General features: G+C 40.5%; 1 protein-coding gene across 7 annotated transcripts in view; it reads left to right on the forward strand.

The window, feature by feature from the left end:
- The window catches only part of PTPRA (protein tyrosine phosphatase receptor type A), a 164,454-nt gene that overhangs the window by 127,311 nt on the left and 14,988 nt on the right, over positions 1-22,155 (forward strand). For 6 of the 7 annotated variants that reach the window (XM_020906289.2, XM_020906291.2, XM_070472333.1 and 3 more), the window contains 4 exons: positions 5,957-6,047; positions 8,108-8,184; positions 16,539-16,575; positions 20,773-20,870. In XM_020906289.2, the coding sequence (XP_020761948.1) occupies positions 5,957-6,047; positions 8,108-8,184; positions 16,539-16,575; positions 20,773-20,870 (303 nt within the window). Of the gene's footprint in view, positions 1-1,780; positions 1,875-5,956; positions 6,048-8,107; positions 8,185-16,538; positions 16,576-20,772; positions 20,871-22,155 lie in introns of all 7 variants that reach the window. The other variant, XM_020906294.2, reaches the window with a different exon arrangement.

Below are 22,155 nucleotides of genomic sequence, written 5' to 3' on the forward strand. Positions count from 1 at the left end.
AGAGAAAAACTGGACCACGGAGGTGAACAGCTGAAGAAACAATAAGCATAGGAAATAACAGCTGTTTTCAGATATCTGACAGACCAGAGAGTGTGGCCTTTGATTTCTGTGAAGCCCCACCACAGTTGAAAGTTATGGGTAATGGAACTTTGTCCTAAAGTTATAAGCTGGAACTTTTTTACTGACCAGCATTTGTCTCAGGAGGAAGTATTCAGTTTTTTCTTATAAAGCAAGAGTTTGAAAAGCCACTTACTGAGGTCCCTAAAGCATGTTTCAGTTCAGTCCAGTCGCTCAGTCGTGTCCGACTCTTTGCGACCCCGTGAACCACAGCTTGCCAGGCCTTCCTGACCATCACCAATTCCCAGAGTTTACCCAAACTCATGTCCATTGAGCCGGTGATGCCATCCAACCATCTCATCCTCTGTCGTCCCCTTCCCCTCCTGCCCTCAATCTTTCCCAGCACCAGGGTCTTTTCAAATGAGTCAGCTGTTTGCATCAGGTGGCCAAAGTATTGGAGCTTCAGCTTCAGCATCAGTCCTTCCAATGAACACCCATGACTGATCTCCTTTAGGATGGACTGGTTGGATTTCCTTGCAGTCCAGGGGACTCTCAAGAGTCTTCTCCAACACCACAGTTCAAAAGCATCAAATCTTTGGTGCTCAGCTTTCTTTAAAGCATGTTTAAGGTTTATTAAATAGATAGAATTTAGTTAGCTCCTGAGGTGAAAGGGATAAGTGAGGAAAAGAACTGGAGGGTCAGTGAGGTGGTCAAAATCTGTGATTTGTGAAATGTGAATCACCCCACCCCCAACCCAGTCAGGACCCTGTATCTTTAGTAGAGACAGCTTAATTCTTGCGTTTCCAAGTAAAGACACATTTATGTGTAATATGGTAACAGAACTGTGGCATCTGAGTGAATCAGAAGCAGAATAGCGTCTACATGGATGAATTGTCTCTAAATAAATGAATCAAAGTCAGAGGCTACAGGAGTTATCAGTAGCAGTCAGGAGCTTTGGAATTGAGGTTTCAGCAGGGAATTGGGGGTTCAGGATTTCTAAGGGACAGAGACTGCACCAGCTGACCACTCGGGTTTTACAGTAGTCAGTACAAGGGGAAAATGAAACAAATTGTGTATCGAGGTGTTAAGTCCTTCTAAACCAAACTGTTCCAAGATAAGGAGAACTGCCTTGGAAAGTAGTAGGATCCCCATCACAACAGAGTGTTCAGACACTGGTGAGGAGTCAGGGTATTTGGAAGGGGATTCAAACTTAAAGTGAATGAGATTTAGTACTATACTAGAGATACTGGACAGCACAGTAAGGCAAGAAAAGAAATGAAAGGTATGAAGGATTGGAAAGAAAGAGACAAATCAGTTTTGTTTGTTTTTGTTCCCACAGAGGAAATTATTGTTCAGAGAAATTCAGAGAGTCACCAGATAAATTATTAGAATTAATGTTATTTTAACAAGGTTGATAGATACAAAAATAGCATAACAGTTAATGCATTTCTATACATAAAACCACAATCAGGAAGTCTAATACTTTTTAAAAGATATCATTTACAGTAACATCCAAAATGTGAAGTACCTAAGAATAAATTTAATAAAATATTTATAAAATATTTGGAGAAAATTATAAAAATGTTTGAAAACATTAAAGGAAAAAGCCTTAATTAGTGAAAGAGATAAGATCAATGGATTAGAAGGTTCAATATTGTAAAGTTGTCAATTCTCCTCAAACTGATATATAGATTCAATGCAATTCCAATAAAAATCCCAACAGGTTTTTTGTGGAACTTGACAAGCTGATTCTAAAATATATATGGAGGAGAAAAGATTCAAGAATAGCCAAGACATTCCTGAAGAAGAAGAACAAGGTGAGGAGACCTGCCTTACCAGATATAAAGAATTATTATGAAGTTTAGTAAGTAAGACAGTTTTGTATTGGCACTGGAATAAATGGATTGACCAGCAGAATAAAATAGAGAACTCAGAAGCAGATTCATGTGTAAAGGAAAACATATTGGTGACAAATGCTCTTGTAGTTTCACGGGGAGAGGAGGGTCTTTACAGGAAACAGTGCTCAGACAACTGGGTGAACCCCATAGGGATAAATGAAATTGAATTCTTGTCTCATACCAAAAATCTATCCCAGTTGATGTAAACACTGAAATTTAAAGGACAAAATGTGGAGACAGTAATGTAGGAAAATATACCTTGATCTCACATAGGAAAGCATTCTTAAGATTTAAAATGTTTATAAGGGGAAAGGTTGATCAACATGACTACATTAAAATGCAGAACTTCTCTTTATAAATAAATAACATAAAATGAAAGGACAGGCCACAAACTTGGTAAAAAAAAAAACTTATAACACTTACAACTGATAATAGAATGAGTATCCAGAACACATAAAGAACTCCCTACAAATTTGTAAGAAACAACCCAGTAGAAAAATGGGGAAACCCTCAACTAGGTTCTTCACAGAAGAGGAAAGACCAGTAAACTCTGAAAAGATGGTTAATAATTAATAACAATCAGAGAAATGTAAATTAAACCTGTATTGATATATTTAAAGTCTGATAATAGCAAGTGTTGGTGAGGATACATAACAGCTGGAACACTTCACATTGCTGGTGGGAGTGTGAATTGGTATACCTACTTTGAAAAACTATTTGGCCTCTTCTGGTAAGGTTACTCATACTCATATCTAAAACTCATGTGCATGTGCATGAGGAAACACAGTGCTCAAAGCAGATTGTTAACTGTAAACAACCCAAATATTCATCAGTAGGAGAACCGAAAAATAAATGTTGGTATGGACTAAATATGAAGGACTACCAAGTAGTTAAAATGAATGAACTTCGACTACATGGAACAACCTGAGTGAATCTTAGGAATGTAATGTTGGGCAAAAAAAGCAAGTCACCACTTGATAATCATTCCATTTTTATTAAAAAAAAAAAAATAGACTGAATAACAAAAAATACATTTTTTACAGATACAGAATGTTTGGGATACAAATAAAGCAAAGGGATAATAAATGCAAAATTCCAAATTTACTTGTGAGAGAAGGAAGAAGACATGATGAGGAAGGACCTAAAGAGAATGTCTTTCTAAGTTAAATTGGGTGGTGGATATACTTTTTAAAAAGATAAATGTAAAACTTGAAGAAAAAAAATTTTTTTAACTGACATTAAAAAAAAAAAAAAAGCCTTGCATCCAGTAAAAGCTGAAGCAAGGGATGAAAGGGTCTTTGATGCCACCTCCTGTTTGTGGAGCATTTAACATCTTAGAGTCTCTGGTTTAGCTGCGTCTGTCCAGCTCTCCAGGCTGGGTTTGTCAGAGTAGAAACTGAAAGAAGTAGGATTCCCCTTGTTTTCATCCTTGACCTCAGCTCTTTAGTGTTAACATTTTGCATCTAGCACTTGTTCTCTAAAGGAAACCTTTTGTTTTCTCTTGTCTAACAGTGGCTCCTGTTTCTCCCTAACTTTCCTTTTTGGAGCCTCAGTTGACTTGGAGACCTAACTTTTCTTCATCAAAACTGGGGGAGTTAGGGATGCTGACAGGACTCTTGAGATGTGGTCATTGTCATTACTGACCTTGAGGATTATTTTCAAGAATCTTGTTGTCTCTGCATCTGTTCTACATCATTTTAGACAAGGGATGTACAGGAAAAGTAATGCCTTATGATTAGTCGTGAAGGCTTTTAAAATCTTGTCTCATCCTACCCTGCATCAAGGTGGAAACCTGTGGAAATCTAGCCTATCTAGTGAAGAGAATGCAAACTGTGGGTGAATTGGGAAATTCCAATCTTCCAGCCCGGGAAACTTTTTTTCCCCTTTAATGTGTTGACAGCACTGGGTCTAAATAAATTGCTTTTCTTAGGAAAATAACATGCAGGACCTCTAGGGTTTTAACTGTGAAAAAAAAAAATCTCTTGAGTAAGTGAAGGTAGGTGGACTATGAGACTTTGATGATTCTTGTTATCTTGTGGTCTTTCACCTTAATTTCTCCTACCACTATACTGCTGGTTCCCAGGAAATATATTTGCTCCTTCATAAAAGTCTTGTGTCTGTCTGACAAAATTGATTCTTTTTAGGCTCGCATTTCCTTTATTTAATCTTTATTATTATTATTATCCAAGTTAGAAACCTGCAAGCATCCTTCATTCCTGTTTCTTTCTCTCCCCAACTTACCTTTTGTTCATTCCATCTCTAAATCTAGTAACTGTGTGATGTTTTGCAAATGCAACTATTTCCTTGTGCTGTTGTCTATCTACATTCTATACTTGGCTTCCTCCCAGCCCATTTTCCATGCAGCAGCCAGAGTGGTTCTTTAACATGTAGAATGAACTGCAATTTAAAAACTTTAAATGGTTTCCTCATGCAGTTAAAGTAAAACTCAAACTTACTATTAAAGGACCCACATGGAAATACATGATCTAATCTTGTTAAACTAATGTCCTCCCACTTCCTCTTGCCATTCCCACCAACCACACTTTCTGCCTAACACCCTCACTGACACTTTATTTCCCCACACAAACTAAGCATTCTCCTGCCTCTGGATTATCATCACACATGCTCTTCTCTGTGCCTGGAACACTGTTTTCCATACTCATCCTTCCTCATAGAGACCTACCCTCAGTCTGTACTGGGATATTTCTTGGGCTTTTGAGTCTTTGTCTAGTAATATTCTGTTCTTTGATTGCATATACCTTGGTATGTAACTTTATATTTGTTTTATTTACTATCCATCTTTCACCCACAAGTTTGCATTGTTCATGAGAGCAAAAGCTGTTTATGTGATTGATTTACCACTGTTTTCTCTGTACCTAACCTGGTACCTAAGAGGTACACATTATATATTTGTTGAAAGAGTGAATGAAAAGTAACACACGAACCATAATTTACTTAACTATTCCCCTACTGCTGAATACTAAGGTTGTTTTCAGTTTGGGGTCATTCTAAACAATGATTAAGTAATTTGAGCATTGAGATTTTTTTTTAGACTAGGATCCAGAGTTGTTAGGTTAAAGAATATGAATATTTTTAAGGCTTGTAAAACATATTTCCGAATCACTTATCAGGAAGGTTGTCTAGGTTATAATTTTAAACTATTTCTTTTTTTTTCCCTTAGTTTTCAATATATAGAACATAGAAAAAGAAAACAGTTCAAATAATAAAGTTTAGCTTTCTACTCCTATAAAACTAATTTACTGAATGCTTATTCTATGCCAGAGATGAGATTATCTTATTTACTCCTTATGTAGCAGATATTATCCCAATTTTATGAGAAACTTTGCCCAGTTTGCTCAAGTTCATGCAATCCAGACTATCTTATATCAGGCCACTTATACTTGTTCCATACTTCTCAGTGCCAGCTAATTTACATTTGCTCCAAAACTGCTGCAGATTCCATGTTACATCATCCAAGTCCTCTGCATCCTAACTGCTGCATCCCCTTGAATGCCATCTCACCCACCAGCCTTATCCACATGATGCTAGAGGCTGGGCTGCCATACCTTCTTGTCAGGCCCCTAACCCAGCTGAACATGCAGACCCCTCCTGTGTGGTTTTCTCTTGAAATTCATCTCAACTTTGCATGATGGTCATCATAGGTATAAATGGCCCATCCCTTCAGTTATGCCCACCACTCCTGTATACAGTAGGTGGGGAGGTACCTTTTGATCCAGCATTGTAATAGGCCCCTAACCACATAGAATTCATATAAAGAGCATGTTTATAGTAATGGAAGGGGCATTCAGATGCTAAATAGCTTAGAAGCTATTTAGAAGAGGGGTGCACTGTCTTTATTAGGCTGCAGCTATCCATGTGGGCACATTTTTTCTCCCCAAGAAAAGGTATAATTTGCTGCCAGGTCAGAGTATGGTGCAGCAGTTTGCATGTCTGGTGATTATCCCTATGAATAACTCCTGTAATTTCTGTTAACCTTTTAGGCTCTCCCTGCTTGTCCTATCCAGGCCACCTGTGAAGCTGCCTCCAAGGAGGAGAACAAGGAAAAAAATCGATACGTAAACATCTTGCCTTGTGAGTGTTTGTAGCATTTTTGGGGATATAAACTGAAACTGCACCTGTAATCGGGTTTTCTGAGGATGGAAAGAATCTGGTGATTGATCATGGGAAGACTAGTAATAAGAATAGTGACATTATCAGAGAAATGCAAATCAAAACCACAATGAGGTACCATTACACGCCAATCAGGATGGCTGCTATCCAAAAGTCTACAAGCAATAAATGCTGGAGAGGGTGTGGAGGAAAGGGAACCCTCTTACACTGTTGGTGGGAATGCAAACTAGTACAGCCACTATGGAGAACAGTGTGGAGATTCCTTAAAAAACTGGAAATAGAACTGCCACATGACCCAGCAATCCCATTCCTGGGCATACACACTGAGGAAACCAGATCTGAAAGAGACACGTACACCCCAGTGTTCATCACAGCACTGTTTTTAATAGCCAGGACATGGAAGCAACCTAGATGCCCATCAGCAGACGAATGGATAAGAAAGCGGTGGTACATATACACAATGGAATATTACTCAGCCATTAAAAAGAATACATTTGAATCAGTTCTAATGAGATGGATGAAACTGGAGCCCATTATACAGAGTGAAGTAAGCCAGAAAGATGAACACCAATATAGTATACTAATGCATGTATATGGAATTTAAAAAGATGGTAACCATAACCCTACATGCAAGACAGAAAAAGAGACAGATGTGTAGAACAGACTCTTGGACTCTGTGAGAGAAGGCGAGGGTAGGATGTTCTGAGAGAATAGCATTGAAACAAGTATACTATCAAGTGTGAAGCAGATCACCAGCCCAGGTTGGATGCATGAGACAAGTGCTCAGGGCTGGTGCACTGGGAAGACCCAGAGGGATGGGATGGGGAGGGAGGCGGGAGTGGGGATCGGGATGGGGAACACATGTAAATCCATGGCTGATTCATGTCAATGTATGGCAAAAACCACTACAATATTGTAAAGTAATTAGCCTCCAACTAATTAAAAAAAAAAGAGAATAGAGTGAAAACTTTGGGTAATAAGAATAGAGGGAAAGAGCCTTTATGGTTCCCCAGGCGCTTATCAAGTCAGTTGGGGTATTTAACCAGGTTTTTTGTGGCAGGCCTAAAGTTTCTAGTTAAAGAGAACAATTTCACTAAGACCAGATAGGAAGTGCATGGTTGTTGTGGAGCTTTTTGTTGCTTATTGCAAAGAAATTCCAATTTAGAGTTCTCTTCATAACTCCTTCCCAGAGTTAGTCATTATGAATCTGTTTATCTATAACTTACTGGGCATTTTTCTAGGCTCGTGGCCTCCAGAATAGAATATGTATAATCCAGTGGGATGCGAGCAAAATGTTTGAACTTTGCTTTATTTTTATAATTGCTTTTTTTAAAATTCATCCTTCTAAAAATTCCTGGTGTATTTTTGGGTGCATAATAAGAGACCACTGTACTAGCCATTTACAGGTACTTTTGTCATCTTATTTGTGTATAAATGTGTATATATTTTTTAATATAACTGGTATGCTGTATACATTGCTCTTATCTTAGAAAATTAGAGAAAAATAAATACTGTATGATTTCACTCATGTGAAATCTAAAAAAACAAACACAAGCTCATAGATTCTGAGAACAGATTATTGGTTATCTGAGGGGAAGGGGGTTGAATGTGGGTGAAATGGATGAAAGAGAGGGGCTTATCGCATGATCATGGATGGTAGCTAGACTTGCGGTAATCACTGTAGTCGTTACAGATGTTGAATTATGTTGTGTACCTGAAACGACTATAATATAAAGAAATGTAAAATAAAAACAAAGCTAATATATTGGCAATTGTCAAGAAACAGGAATATTCACTTTCCTTTTTATCATCTGCTTACTATTCCATATTATGGATATATCTTAGTTTATTTAACTTAGTCCCATAATGATGGTTGAGGTATGTTTGAATTTTTGCTATAATAATACTTCAGTGACAGCTTATACAGGTGTGTGTTCTACATCGTCACAACTGGCCTGGTTGCATTGGGACCAGTGAAAAATAAAATTGAATTTAATTGAAAAAAAAATTTTTTTTTCTAGATGACCACTCTCGAGTCCATCTGACACCAGTTGAAGGAGTTCCAGATTCTGATTACATCAATGCTTCATTCATCAATGTAAGAAACTTTAAGTTTTTCTCATTATTACCTCGACTGACCATTGGCTCTAAGAGATTGGAAAAAAGTTTTTTTAAAGATCAAGCAGATAGTTTAAAATGTATTCTTATGTTTACCTGTCATCATCATCAGAATTTTCCCATGCAGAAATCAGAACCTAAATGTATACATCACGGTAGGAGTGAGTGAATCCTTTATTGAGCTTATTCGGATAACTAAGAACAGAATCACACCTTGCCATCTACAGTAAAAGTAGGGAAACAAGACAAGGATATCTGTCTCCAGATAAGTCTGGTCTGTCGTGTCTACTTCGAGAGAAGAGCTGAAATTGGAAGGAGGTTTTTAGGGTGATTTAGAAAATGTTTATAGAGATGGTATGAGAGATGTGAGTATATTTTATGGGCTCACAGGAAGGAATCAGTAAAGAGGGAGTTTGAAAAAAAGAGAGAAAGTAAGCAAGAGAGCTAAAAAGAGCAAGCCTGACTACTGAAGCATGAAGAGAATATTGATGAAATTTGTACACCCATGTTCATAACAGCATTAATCACAATAGCTAAAAGGTGATTGCAGCCCAAGTGTCCATCAGTGGAAGAATGAATAGGTAAAATGTGGTATACACATATAATGGGATATCATTTAGCCTTAGAAAGGGAAGAAATTCTGACATATACTACAGCATGGATGAACTTGGAAGACATTATGGTAAGTGAAATAAGCCAGTCACAAAAGGATAAATAATTTCTAATTCTACTTATGTGAGGTAGCTGGAGTAGTCAAATTCGTAAAGACAAAAAGTAGAATGGTGGTTGCCAGGGACTAGAGGGAGAGGGGAACAGGAAATTATAATTTAATGGGTATAGAGTTTAGGAAGGTGAAAATGTTTTGGAGATGGATGGTGGTGATGGTTGACCAGCAATGTGAATAAACTTATTTATTCAGAACTGTACACTTAGAAATGGCTGCAATGATCAGTTTTATGTTGTATATATTTTACCACAGTGTTGTTTTTTTTTAAAGCTGATAGATTAGCGTTGAACATAAAAAAGGATGTTTTTCCTCTGAATTTGCTGGTAAAGGAATATAGAATAGATAGAGTTGGTTTGTAGGTGTGAATAAATCAAGCTGAAAGAACTCATCTGTTTTTTCTGAGAAGTAAAGTCAAGGTTGAAAAGGGGGGATGGAACTGTGACCTAAGAGTACTGAGATCAATAAGAAAGAACACTGAAAAGGGCATGGAGAAAAGGCATGTTTAGCTGCACTGAGCACCTACCTAAGATGGAAATCATTGATGTATAAGAGCCTCAGTTGTGTAATTTTCTCCAGTTGTACCTAGGATTGGTGATATGCAGAAAACATTTGGTAACTCAGATAAAAGGACTAGAGAAGTCAGTTGCTGCTTTAAGTAAGGGCTTAAAGCAGCTAAGAGCTTCAGGTTCAATGGAGAAAGGAAGGGATGAAGGATGAGGTTTCAACAAATTGAAAGAACAGTCTTGGGATAAAAAAGGAGAAAGGTGGAAGAAAAGAGGCTGTGGCTAAAAAATAGATTATCAGATGGAGTTCAGAAATGGAGCAGTGCAGGCATCCTCACTAGAGTGGATTTGCTGAAATTCCTGTATATATGTTTCATAGGGATGGTCATATGTTTATAGTTGGAAGGAAAGGAACTCTGTGAGAAATGATTGCTGTGGTAGATAAGGAAAATGGAAAAAGGCTAGTAACCAGCTAAGATTCTCAGAATTTAGATCAACGATTATGATGAACAGGTAAGGAGGAATAGATTGAGTTTAATGTTATATGGAAGAGTATAGCAGTATTAGTCAAAATGTTTCCATCTTCAGTTAACAGAATACTCAACTAAAATTGGTCTGGACAGAAACATTTACTTCTCATATAATCTGAAAGCAAATATACAGCAGTTCCAGGGTTGGCTGAGTCTGTGACTGAGTGACATCCTTAAGAAACCAGGTGTTTGCATCTTTCTACTCAGATGTCTTCATCCTGTTGGCAGTGTCTCTTGGTCACAAGATGGCCGTAGCAGTTCCATACATTTCTTATACACAAAACAAGCAACACAGAGGAGGAGGTGGTGGAGAATTTGTACATATGCTTTTCTCTTTATTCAGGAGCATGATCTTTCTCAGAAGCCTGTCTAGTACAGTGCCCTTTAGAGCCAACAGGCCACCATCGGATCACATGCTTACACCCTCTCTCTAATCATTGGCTAAGGCATTGAGAATTTTCTTGATTTACCCTTCTGGGGCTGAGGAATTGTCATCTTCCAGGCCAGTAGAAGGTAAATGTCCGAACAAAAGCATGGTTTTGATGGCAAGGAAGAATGACGAGGAATAGCTTTTGAGTTAGTAATCAGCAGTGTCTGTCACTGTAACCAGTTTGGATCCTTCCCACATTGAAGGTGAAGACAGACAAAAGTAAGTTGGATATGAAGACTGGTAAGCAAGTAAGGTGGGTCTGTTCATGGTCATAATAAGCAAGGTATTAAAAGGAAACATGCCTTCTGCTTTGGCCATGCTTAATTGGAGCTCACAGTAGGGCATCCTATAATGCCATGGTGTTTATTGGAGGTTATTAATGGGTGAAATGAAAGTTTAGATGAAGAGGTTAAATTGGGAGGCACTTACAAGTTCACTGAAAGTAGAAACACAAGAAGAAGCTGTGGTGAACTATGAATAAGAGTCAGGGATTAAAGAAGATTTAGGTTTATTCAATTCAGTCAACATTTTTTGATCACCTTTTGTGTGGTAAGCACTAGGGATAGGCTCAGAGGTTACAGAGGTAGGATGTAGTCCCTAGTGTGATCTACCTACAGGTAGATCATTATCTTTAGTGTGCAACATGTGCAAAGGAGATACTGCCAGATTCTTTGGGACTTAAGAGAAGGAAACATTCAGCCAGCCTGGTGATCCAGTAGAGCTGAATGTTGAAGGGTAAGTCTGTATTCAAGAGAAGAAAGATAGGTAGAAACTTTAAAGCAAAAAGAAAAGTATGAGTAAAGTCAGAGACTGGAAATAGTAGTCTTAGTTATAAGGTACAAAGTGGGAAGGAACGAGGCTTGCGGGATTGGTAGGAGCTCAGTCTCAGAAGGCACTGAATGTTAGCTGTGTGTTGGGGTTCTTAGTTTCAGACAACAGTGTCAACTTTCTATTCTTTTAAGCAGAAGGGGTTTATTATTAGATACTAGGTAGCTTACAAAATCTGTGGGAGAGTTGCAAGGTGGTGTTCAGTGAGGAACAGAGCAGCCATAGATGTACCCTGCTACCCCATATGACTCTCAGAGTGGAACTCCTGGGCAGGTGCTACAGAAGAACTCAATGCTTCCACTTCCATGCTTGCCCAGAGACTACATTTTCCTAGCACAGACACCATCTCACATTACTCACTTCTATCCTAAGTCTTATGTGGGACTGCTAGGAAGAAACTGAGTTCTTAGGCTGAACAGAGCTGCAAGAGAGTCTGGGGAATTCAGCTTTTAGTTTCTCAGCCTCTACAGAAAGAAGGTCAGGCTGTTAGTGGGTGGGACTGGATGCTGATTGAGCTACCTTAAAATATCTGCAAATTTTCAGTACAGCTGAGTTTTGATTCTAGGCGGTGGGATAACACTGAAAGGTGTTAATGACAAGGAGTGACATGGCCACATTTGAATATTGATCACTCAGGTTACTGTGTGCAACATGGACTTAGGAAGGGCCAGTTAGACGCTTTATAGTATCAGGCTCTGAATGGTGAGAGTAGAAGGGTTGGAGAAGACTTATCAAAGTAAAAACCACTTCGAAGGTAGAATTTAGTAGGACATGGTGATCGATTATATATGAGAGAGTACAGGGTGATACTCTGTAGAGTATATTGACCTGAGCTGGAGGAAACACCTGAACATGTGAAATCCCAGTGCTGGGTAGCCAGGGCCGCATCCACATCTGCCTGACATTGAGCACCCTGGCAGTTGCAATCCTGCTCATCCACCACCTGCCAACACTACCTTTCCTCCAGGTCCCCTTCCCACTCCCCCAGGAGGACCCCAAGGGTATCCAGCTTTTCCCCCTGTAGGCCCTGTCATCCTGTGCCACAACCGGGGTCTTCAGGATGCCAACCTTCAGGTCCCTACCCCTGCCCATACCCATCACCTGCCCCTGGCATGTATCCTGTGAATCCATTGGTTTCTGGCATGGTAGGACCAGGAATGGTGACAGACAAAAGGATGCAGAAGAAAATGAAGAACACTCATAAAAAGAAGCAGAAACGCCACAAGCATGGCAGGCAACACTCCTCTCCTCCCCTTCCTCCACTACTAGCCATGACTCTGACTGAATACAGGGCCTGGACCCTTCCTCAAGTCTCTCCAATTCTGCTCATCCATCAAGCTTCAGATGCCATCTTGTACTAGGGGAAATTAGCTCTTGTGTCCCTTTCCCTCGCCCCCACCATCTGTGCCTCACTCTGCTGTCCAGCCCTTACTGGTTAGGGAAAATGGGAGAAGAATTGCCGTAGGCTAGCAAAGACCATCTTCCTACTGCCTGGATAGAACTTTTAGCTGATGAGTTTTGCAAGAGAAATGTTTTTTGAAGATGGTGAGATTTGAACTAAATGCTGAAGACCAGTCTAAAATCTGTAAAATGTGATTTTTTTCACTTTGTTTTGTAATACTTGTGATTGGAGAGATGCTGTGAAAATTTAATTATGGGGAAGGAAAACCAACCTGTACCTTTCTTGTATTGAAAAAAAAAAAGTATAGGGTGATCCATGTGGATGTACCCAGCATAGTTGGGCATTTATCTGAGCTCAGAGGAGAGATTCCAAAACCATTAGAGACAGAAGAGTAAATCCTAGAGTCCAAAAACCTCTGCCAAGGCACATTGGGCAAGAGGTACTCATTAGTGAGACAGAAGACCAGGAGAGAAAAGCATCTCAGAGGACTAAGAGTAGAGCATGGAGAAGGTGTTCAGTGGGCAGCAGGGTTGAGTGCAGATGAGAGATCCACTGGGAAAGAGGGAGCACATGTGCTGTGGACTGGGAGGGTCAGACAGCAGCCTTTGCTGAAGCACATTGAGGCCATTTGTTGTGGGCTGCCAGTTACACTTACCAAAATCTATTTTTTCTCCCAGCATGACTGAGGTGTATAAGGTAAGTTTATATAAACTATATCTCAATCATGTTGGGAGAAAAAATAAGGTTTGGTAAGTGTTATATAACAGTAATTCAGACATTTAAAACAATAGAGTTCCTTGAATTTTAGTAAGTTTACCAAGTTAATGCTTCCATTGCATGCTGAGTTGCTTTAGTCGTGTCTGACTCTATGTGACCCTGTGGACTGTAGCCTGCCAGGCCACTTTCTCCATGGGATTTCCCAGGCAAGAATACTGGAGTTGGTTGCCATTTCCTTCTCCAGGGGATCTTCCTGACCCAGGGATCAAACCCACATCTCTTAGATCTCCTGTGTTGGCAGGCAGCCTCTTTACCACACACCACCCAGGATGGCTTTATTGATGTAATTCACATTCCATAGTTTTCATCCACTTCAAGTTTACAATTCACTGGTTTTAGTCTGTTCCAGATATGTGCAGCAGTGACCAATTTTAGAACATTTTCATCACCTCAGAAGAGAAACGCTGTACCTCTTAGCTATTGCCTCTTAGTTTTAGAACTTTTTGCTTACCCCAAAAAGAACCTTCTTATCAATATACAGTTACTCCCCATTCCCAGTCCTGGCAATCACTTCCGAGCCCTTTGTGCACACAAGAGAACCCAGGTCACATGTGAACCTTAAAGAGAAGTGGTGTCAGGTACCAGGCAATGGTGGCAGCAGTTGGGGAGGGCTTGGGACCTGTGGTTTGGAGACTACAAAGGTCCAAAGTGAACCTGACATTGTTAACAAGAGAAGATGAAATAGACAGTGGAATACGTGGCAGCTGGGCTTCCCGCCTGAAGTCTTAGGAGAGACCAGTTTCCTCACTCTTAGGTGTCTTAAGAGTATTCAGAGGATTTTTAGAAGTGTCTTGTTTTTGTTTTTAAACTGGTAGAAATGTAGATGCCACATGGAGCCAACTTGGCATTTGACTTTCAGAATCCAAAGATGTCTCAGGAACTCGGGAGCCACATTTCTTCTTTCCCTTGAACATAACACAGGGAAGATCAGTAGTTTGGCCTCATTCTAGTTTTACTTATTGGTTAAGCAATGTCACCATATCATTATGTAGGCATGTTTTCATGGGGGATATATAGCACACTCCTAATGAAGATGGAGCAGGAAGCACTTGGGGGCTGGGCCCTCCAACTGTGCTTTTAAGCTATTCATGACCCACACACTCCAATGAGAATTTGGCAGCTACTTCTCCTGGAGCAGGGATATATTATAGCTTAACATAATCTAAGAACTTCTCGGTTTTAATTACATGTTGAGTGCTGTAACCAAAGTGCAGCATCCTGAATTAAGGTTTTATCAATTTCCATCTTCTAATGATTAAAAACATTTGGAAAATCTTAAATTGCTCTTCTAAATAAAAATTTTAACAAGCTTCTTGTTAACTCTAAACATCTCCATCTTGAGGCCTAAAACTTTCTCCAGTGCTGAGAAGCAGTTCTGCCACTGCCTTGCAGACTTGTATTTCACATCATCACCTTGGTGTGGCATGGTGTCCCATCCATGAAACTGTCTTCCTCATTGCCCATCTTAATGTTGTCTGAAAGAAGCAGAGGTATTTACAATCTTTAAATCAAATAATTTTCTCAAGTGAACACTACATTTAAACAGTGAGGCTGAAAAGGTGTGTGACTAAACAGTAAATGCTGAAAAAGAAAGCTACTGCCAGTGTCAGTTTTTCAGAGGATCCTTCCCCCTTTTTTTTTTTAACCGAAGGATAATTGCTTTGCAGTATTTCGTGGTTTTCTGTCACACATCAAGAATCAGCCATAGTTATACCCATGTCCCCTCCCTCCCATCTCCCTCCCTGTTCCACCCTTCTAGATTGTCACAGAGCCCCTGTTTGAGTTCCCTGAGTCATTCAGTAAATTCCCATTGGCTATCTATTTTATCCCATTGGTATTGTAAATTTCCATGTTACTCTCTATATACATCTTACCCTCTCCCTCCTCCCCTTTCCTCCCCCCATGTCCATAGGTCTGTTCTCTTTCTCCATTGCTGCCCTGAAATAAATTCATCCATACCATCTTTTTAGATTCTATATATATGGGTCAGTATATGATATATAAATCTTATTGAGATATATATATATATGATAATATATGATATCTTATTAAGTGATGTCCCCAGGCTGCTTGGCTTGTCTCCCACTTCCTGTAAAGGAGAACCCTGTTGTCAGACACCTGGGAGCTGTTAACCATACCCGTGGACTATTCCCAGAAATCTTCTGCACCTAGGTGAAGCCTCATCAAGCAAAAGACCTTTTATCTTCTTAGTGTGGGCTCAGCCTCACATGCTTCTGACTTGGAAGTTTCCTATCCATTAACACTAAGACTTAGATTGTCAGCAGCTGAGAGAGCATCAGAACAGGATCTAGCCTAGTAGTTGTTATTTGGATGTTCTTATACTAGCGTTCATTAATAATTCACTTTAAGAAGACTGCCTAAACCATGTAAGCTTTGCTTCCTGCTGTCTAATTAAAAGATGCTTTTTCCTTGGAAGAAAACCTATGGCAAACCTAGACAGCATATTAAAAAGCAGAGACATCATTTTGCCTACAAAGGTCCGTATTGTCAAAGCTTTGGTTTTTCCAATAGTCATGTATGGATGTGAGGGTTGGACTATAAAGAAGACTGAGTGCCAAAGAATCAATGCTTTCAAATTGTGGTGCTGGAGAAGACTCTTGAGAGTCCCTTGGACTGCATGGAGATCAAACCAGTCAATCCTAAAGAAAATCAATCCTGGATATTCATTTGAAGGACTGATACTGAAACTCCAATCCTTTGACCATGTGATGTGAAAGCTGACTCAATGGAGAAGACCCTGATTCTGGGAAAGATTGAAAGCAAAAGGAGAAGGGGCAGCAGAGGATTAGATAGTTAGATGGCATCACCAACTCAACGGACATGAGTTTGAGCAAACTCCGGGAGATAGTGGAGGACAGAGGAGCCTGGCGCTGCAGTCCATGAGGTTGCAAAGAGTTGGACATGACTTAGCAACTAAACAACAACAACATCTAAAGCTTGATGTTTCAAACATCAATACCTTGAAAATTTCAAGAATGGAAATTCTGGTTAATTGCCCGGACCTTTTCACAAGGGAGGCTTTGTAAACTGGTTGGGAGTCTGGGCAGTTTCATTCTTATCCATTTTTGGGTTTTCACTTTCTTTCTCTCCTCTATTTCCCCCCACCCCACTCCCAGGGCTACCAGGAAAAGAACAAATTCATTGCTGCACAAGGTAAAATAAGATTATTTTTTTACTCTTGGGTTTAACCATGAATGGGCTTGGGTTTTTTCTTTCGCATGCTAAATAGATTACACGGAATGTATTCGCTTTTCTGTAATTACTACCACCTGAGAGAAAAGCAATCTACCTTGCAGGTTTGTAACTAAGGAGCTTCATCTTGATGACTTAGTGCCCAGGGGTCCTTTGAAATAAATTCTTTTTTATATGTACATAAAAAATACTGGAGAACACCACACACACACACACACACAAGTACATAAAAAATACTGGAGAACACCACACACACACACACACACACACACACACACACACACACACACACACAGAGTCTAGTGAGGTTCTCTGTCTTGGGGCCCTTTGGGAAGCTTAGGTTCAAACCACGCTGCTCAGAATTTGAATTTGGATTTAGTCTCTAAAGAGGATTGGAGACTCACAGGTCCAGGCTGACTCATCTTCTCCTCCCACTCATGGGCCTGAGCTCTACTATTATTCACAGATAAGTGGTCTAAAAACCCTCAAGTCAGGGAGCCAATGTGCTATACATACTCTGTACACATTTCCACAGCCTAAAAGTTCTAGTAAGTGTCCTCACCTTTAGGATCCTAGCAAAAAATATCTTGATGTTTGCAACACTGTAAAGTAATTGATGTTATTATGTCTGTCAGAGCCCATTTAATTAACCAACATATATTTATTGACCATTTATTATGTGCCACTCACTGGCCCAGGTGATGGGAATATGTACAGGAATAAAATAGAGTATGATCTCTGCCTTTAAGGAGCCTTTAGTTGATAGAGGATGCCGTGCTGTGCTAAATCGCTTCAGTCATGTCCTACTCTGTGCCACCCTGTAGACTGTAGCCCCCAGGCTCCTTTCTCCATGGAATTCTCCAGGCACGAATACTGGAATGGGTTGCCACTTCGTTCTTCAGGGGATCTTCCTGACCCAGGGATTGAACCCACATCTCTTAAGTCTCCTGCATTGGCAGGCAGGTTCTTTACCACTAGAGGATAATTTATAGCAAAATAAACAGAAACTTTGGTAAGTGGTTATTCTGTTCAATACAGTAGTTACTAGCCACAAGTGGCTATTTAAAACAAGATTTTAGGGAGTTCCCTGGCAGTCTAATGGTTAGGACCCTGCACTTTCATTGCTAAGGACATGGGTTCAATCCCTGGTTGGGGAACTACGATCCTGCAAGCCATGTAGTACAGCCAAAATAAAATAAATGCAATTTTAAATTCAGTTCCTCAGTCACACTAGTCATGGTGACTAGAGACTACCATATTAGTGCAGGTATGAAACATTTCCATCATCACCTAAAGTTCTGTTGGACAGTACTGTGAGCATGATAAAATAGGGATAGAGGTAAAATAAGGTGGAGTGATCAGGAAAAGCCTTATATCTTCCTTGCTCTTGCAGTCTCCCACCAGGGACTGGCCCTTGCCTAACCAAGCCCCACTTCCCTCCCTCTGTAGCCATCTGTCAATTCAGGGCCACTCTCCAAGGCCCAGCTCAGCTACCACCTACTCAGTGATTTTGGCACCAACAACCACATACAGTCTCTTCCTCTGTTTGTCATGGTGCCTTTTTGATGCTAAAATATTTCTTAAAGTCACCGTTGATTTCCTTATGGGCCTTTTCTCAGACTCCCTCTTGAACTTCACAGAACTTCACTCCTTGAAACTCTCTGTTATTTCCAGACATTTTGTTCTCTTGATTTTTCTCACTTTTCTAAGTATTCTCTCTCTCACTGTTATTCTTCTTTCTGCATCTTAAATATAGTTTCTCTTGAACCTATATGGCTACTGTATATTGAAACTATATGGCTACTTCTTTGAAATTCCATTCTTGTCTTTCATGGCACATTTCTGTCCATTCTTCTACCTCCTCGACTTTTTGTTCTGTCTGAACTTGAATAATGCTCAAAGATCCCCAGCATTCTGTGTTTGCACGGAATTCTTTACCCCTTCTTTACTCCCCACCTCCCCTCCTCTTTGAGAGACCTCATCTAATACCCACCTCTGTTTGATGAGCTGCTGCCTCTCTTGAGCTCTGGAGCCACATTTTCAAACTAACTTTGTGCCCCTCCATTTGAATACTCTCACAAACTCTTTAGATTCAACATGAGAAGCTGAAACGTGACTTCCTCAGCCCCAGAGCTGCTTTTTCTCATAACTTCTTTGGAGACCTAATCACCAAGCCTAATTTAGGATCATCCAGATGTCCTACCTGTCCCTTGCTTTAAATATGATTAGTCCTCTGGTTTCTATCTCCAAAACCAGCCTCTGACACGTGACCTTGCGCTCAACTCTTCCAGTTCTGTTGCAGTAGCTCACTGATTGATCCCTGTAGGCCCTAGCTTTGTTCCTTACATTTCTTCCACCAGAATGACCTTTCTTAATGTAAAACTTTTGTCAGACTCTCATAAACATCCTATAATGATTTTTCATTATCTATAAAACAAGCCTTTGTGGAGAGCTGGCCTCCAGCTCTTTAGATTCTGGTGCCTCATCTATCTTTCTAGCTTCATCTTCTCTCCTCCACATCGCCGACACAGTGAGCTCACCTTCAGCCCGTGTGTGTCTCACACTGTTAGCCCCCAGCACCTCCGCCTGGAGTGCCTCTTCTCCCTATAACCCCTTTCTAAACTCAAGTCTGCTTTATTTGTCCTAACATACGGCTCAGATGTCACCTCCTTGGGGAGATTTTTCCTAACATTACCAGGCAGTGAAACAATTTCCCTCGTCCATCTTTCTGGCATGTGTCCACTTCTGACATGATTTGTTTCTCTTCTTAATATTTTTCTTTTTACCAAAGGGAGTACAAAATTTCTTGAAGAAAGTCTAAAAAAGTATTACAAGATCTACAGAAACAAGTTCTCCCCTCAAAATTTTATCTTCACCTTTTTAGTCTAATTCAACCATTTTTATCTGTTGACTTCTTATACTAATGCATGCTACTGCTGCTGTTGAATAGCTCAGTCTTGTCTGACTCTTTGTGACCCCATGGACTGTAGCCCACCAGGCTCCTCTGTCCATGGGATTCTCCAGGCAAAAATCCTGGAGTGAGTTGCTGTGTCCTCCTCCAGGGGATCTTCCTGGGATCGAACTTCCAGGGATCGAACTCGACTCTTATGTCTCCTGCATTGGCAGGCGGGTTTTTTATCACTAGCACCACCTGGGAAGCCCTATTATATTATTACATAGTTTATTTAATCTTACAAACTACATCACACTCAGACGTGTCCCTTTTCCCTATTCTCCCAGTGGAGTTAAATCACAATTTGGAGTGAAGATAATACTTGTTATTTACATTCTTATTCCTATGCCAGTGTTATTCACAGCTAAAGCACATAGTATTATATGATTTTTTTTTTTTGGATACAGTTTTTGGTTTTCTTCTTTCCCAAGTGTTAATAATTACCTTTTTTCCTTATTCACTTAATTTTGGATATACCTAGCACTGATTTTTTTTCCCTCCAAACTCTTTGCTGGAAATACATATTTTCTCTTGGTACCACCCTCAGATACATGAGGTTTAATTTTTTTAAGTTTTTCTCTTGGGATCCTTCTAGAACCTTCTTTCTTTCATTCCATTCTGGGTTGATTGCCCTTTAGCCTTTAGCAGAATAATTATCCTGAACCTTCCTTTTTCCAGTTCCCTGGGGATTCTGTTAGTCTCTGTCCTATATTACATCCCACTTTTTTCTTTATTTATGCCCTGTTAGTGGCTTTCTGGAAGAGGCTGTACAGGAAGTAAATTTTAAATTTCAGCCTAAGCAATTTACCCAACCTATCTCACAAACAATACCCACTAACAATTACCACACCATGGTAAGGAGTAAATGAGATATAAAGCACATAGCTCACTATCTCGCCCTTAACACTGGTATTCAGTAGGAGTCATGATTCCTAATCCTCAACTGTAGTATCCTTGGGAAACATTGTACGTGTTCTCTCTTATTTTGACAACCTCACACCCCCACTTCACTTCCTGTTGAAGTGCCTGACACATACATGGTGGAAATGTTCAGTTTGTAGGTGGGTGGATGGGTAGATGGATTCTATATTTAACTGGGGACATGTGGGCACAGGCTTCCAAAAATCAGGAATGAATGTTCCTAATTTCCCAGCATCTTTCTTTCTCTTGCTGTGTGTTCTCATCTTTGCTGTTGGTTATTGTAGGACCAAAGGAAGAAACGGTGAATGATTTCTGGAGGATGATCTGGGAACAAAACACAGCTACTATTGTCATGGTGACCAATCTGAAGGAGAGAAAGGAGGTGAGTGGAGAAATTAGAATGGCCTCTGATACAGGCATGACGAACAGAGGGACTGCTTTTTTGTGTGTTCTGTGTTTGAGCCTAGGGTCTCCACCTTTTTTGGCTTCTGTGCCAGTCCATTCATCCAGACAGAATCCAGGCCAGGGTGCCCATTACATTTTACTGTGGCCTGGAAGCCTTCGATGACCTGAGGAATATTCCTAGGGCACGCCCTGTGTCTGATAACCAAACAACTCACCTTAGATCCAAAACATCTTAGAAGAAGGACTTGGACCATTAACCAAGGAAAAGCCTGAGTGAGGCTTTTCTCCCCTGGCTTTCTTTGTCCCTCATCTCCTGGGTTTCTTGCTTTTGTTTTCTTTCTGTCCCTCCTCCCAGGTCAGCCGAGGGAGCTGTTTGGGCCCAAGGAAATGTGAACCCCTGACCTGATCCTTCAGACAAGCCTTCTGACTGACCCTTTCCTTTCTGTGACTGCTAAGTCCGTGCCTAGTCAGCTCCATCACTGGGCCACAGCCAGCACCAATCCTGAGTCCTGGATTAGGCCCCAGAGAGGAATCCCAATTCATGACAGTCTCTCTCCAGGATGGCACTGGAGTCAACCTGATTCCCACACTGGGCTGTTGGGTGTGTTGATCAGCTTAGGAGGGTTAGTTTTAGAGCTGGACTTTAAGTTCGTTTCCTCCATCCCTGCCTGTGGCTTTTGGGAGCTGTTCAAGGCCTAATCCCCAGAGAAGGCCTTGGGCCTCTCATGGCAAGTTTACAGTCTGTATAAATCCATCCTAGTGACTTCCTCATAGCAGCTTGCTCTTTCCAGGGGATCAGTGGACTTGCCCTCAGAGCACAACCTGGAATATTGTGGAAGTACAGATTTTATACATAAAATGGCTTCCGATTTGCCCTAAATTGAGAGACTAGAGATGGGAAAGAGTGAGGAAATATATGGCTGGGGCTATGCGTAAGTTAAGAGATTGTGCTAAATGGGATGGGAACTGAAGAACTTAAAACAGGGAGTTTCTTGCCGGCATAGTGATTAGGATTCCGGGCTTTCACTGCTGTGGCCTGTGTTCAGTCCCTGATCGGGGAGCTGAGATCCTGCAAGCCGCATGGCACAGCCAAAGAAAAAAGGGAAACAGTTAAAGTCTGCAGCTGATGGAGGTGAGAGAAGAGGCCAGGAGGCTTTCTGAGGATTTCAGTCTGGGCTTCTGTGGTCCTTTCCTTTAGGGCCCTTTGCATCTGCTAGGGGTGGGAGGCCTGAAGTCAGGAGGATGCATGTCTGTTCCTTTCC

This window comes from Odocoileus virginianus, chromosome 9, assembly GCF_023699985.2.
Source record: "Odocoileus virginianus isolate 20LAN1187 ecotype Illinois chromosome 9, Ovbor_1.2, whole genome shotgun sequence".
Classification (NCBI taxonomy): Eukaryota; Metazoa; Chordata; class Mammalia; order Artiodactyla; family Cervidae; genus Odocoileus; species Odocoileus virginianus.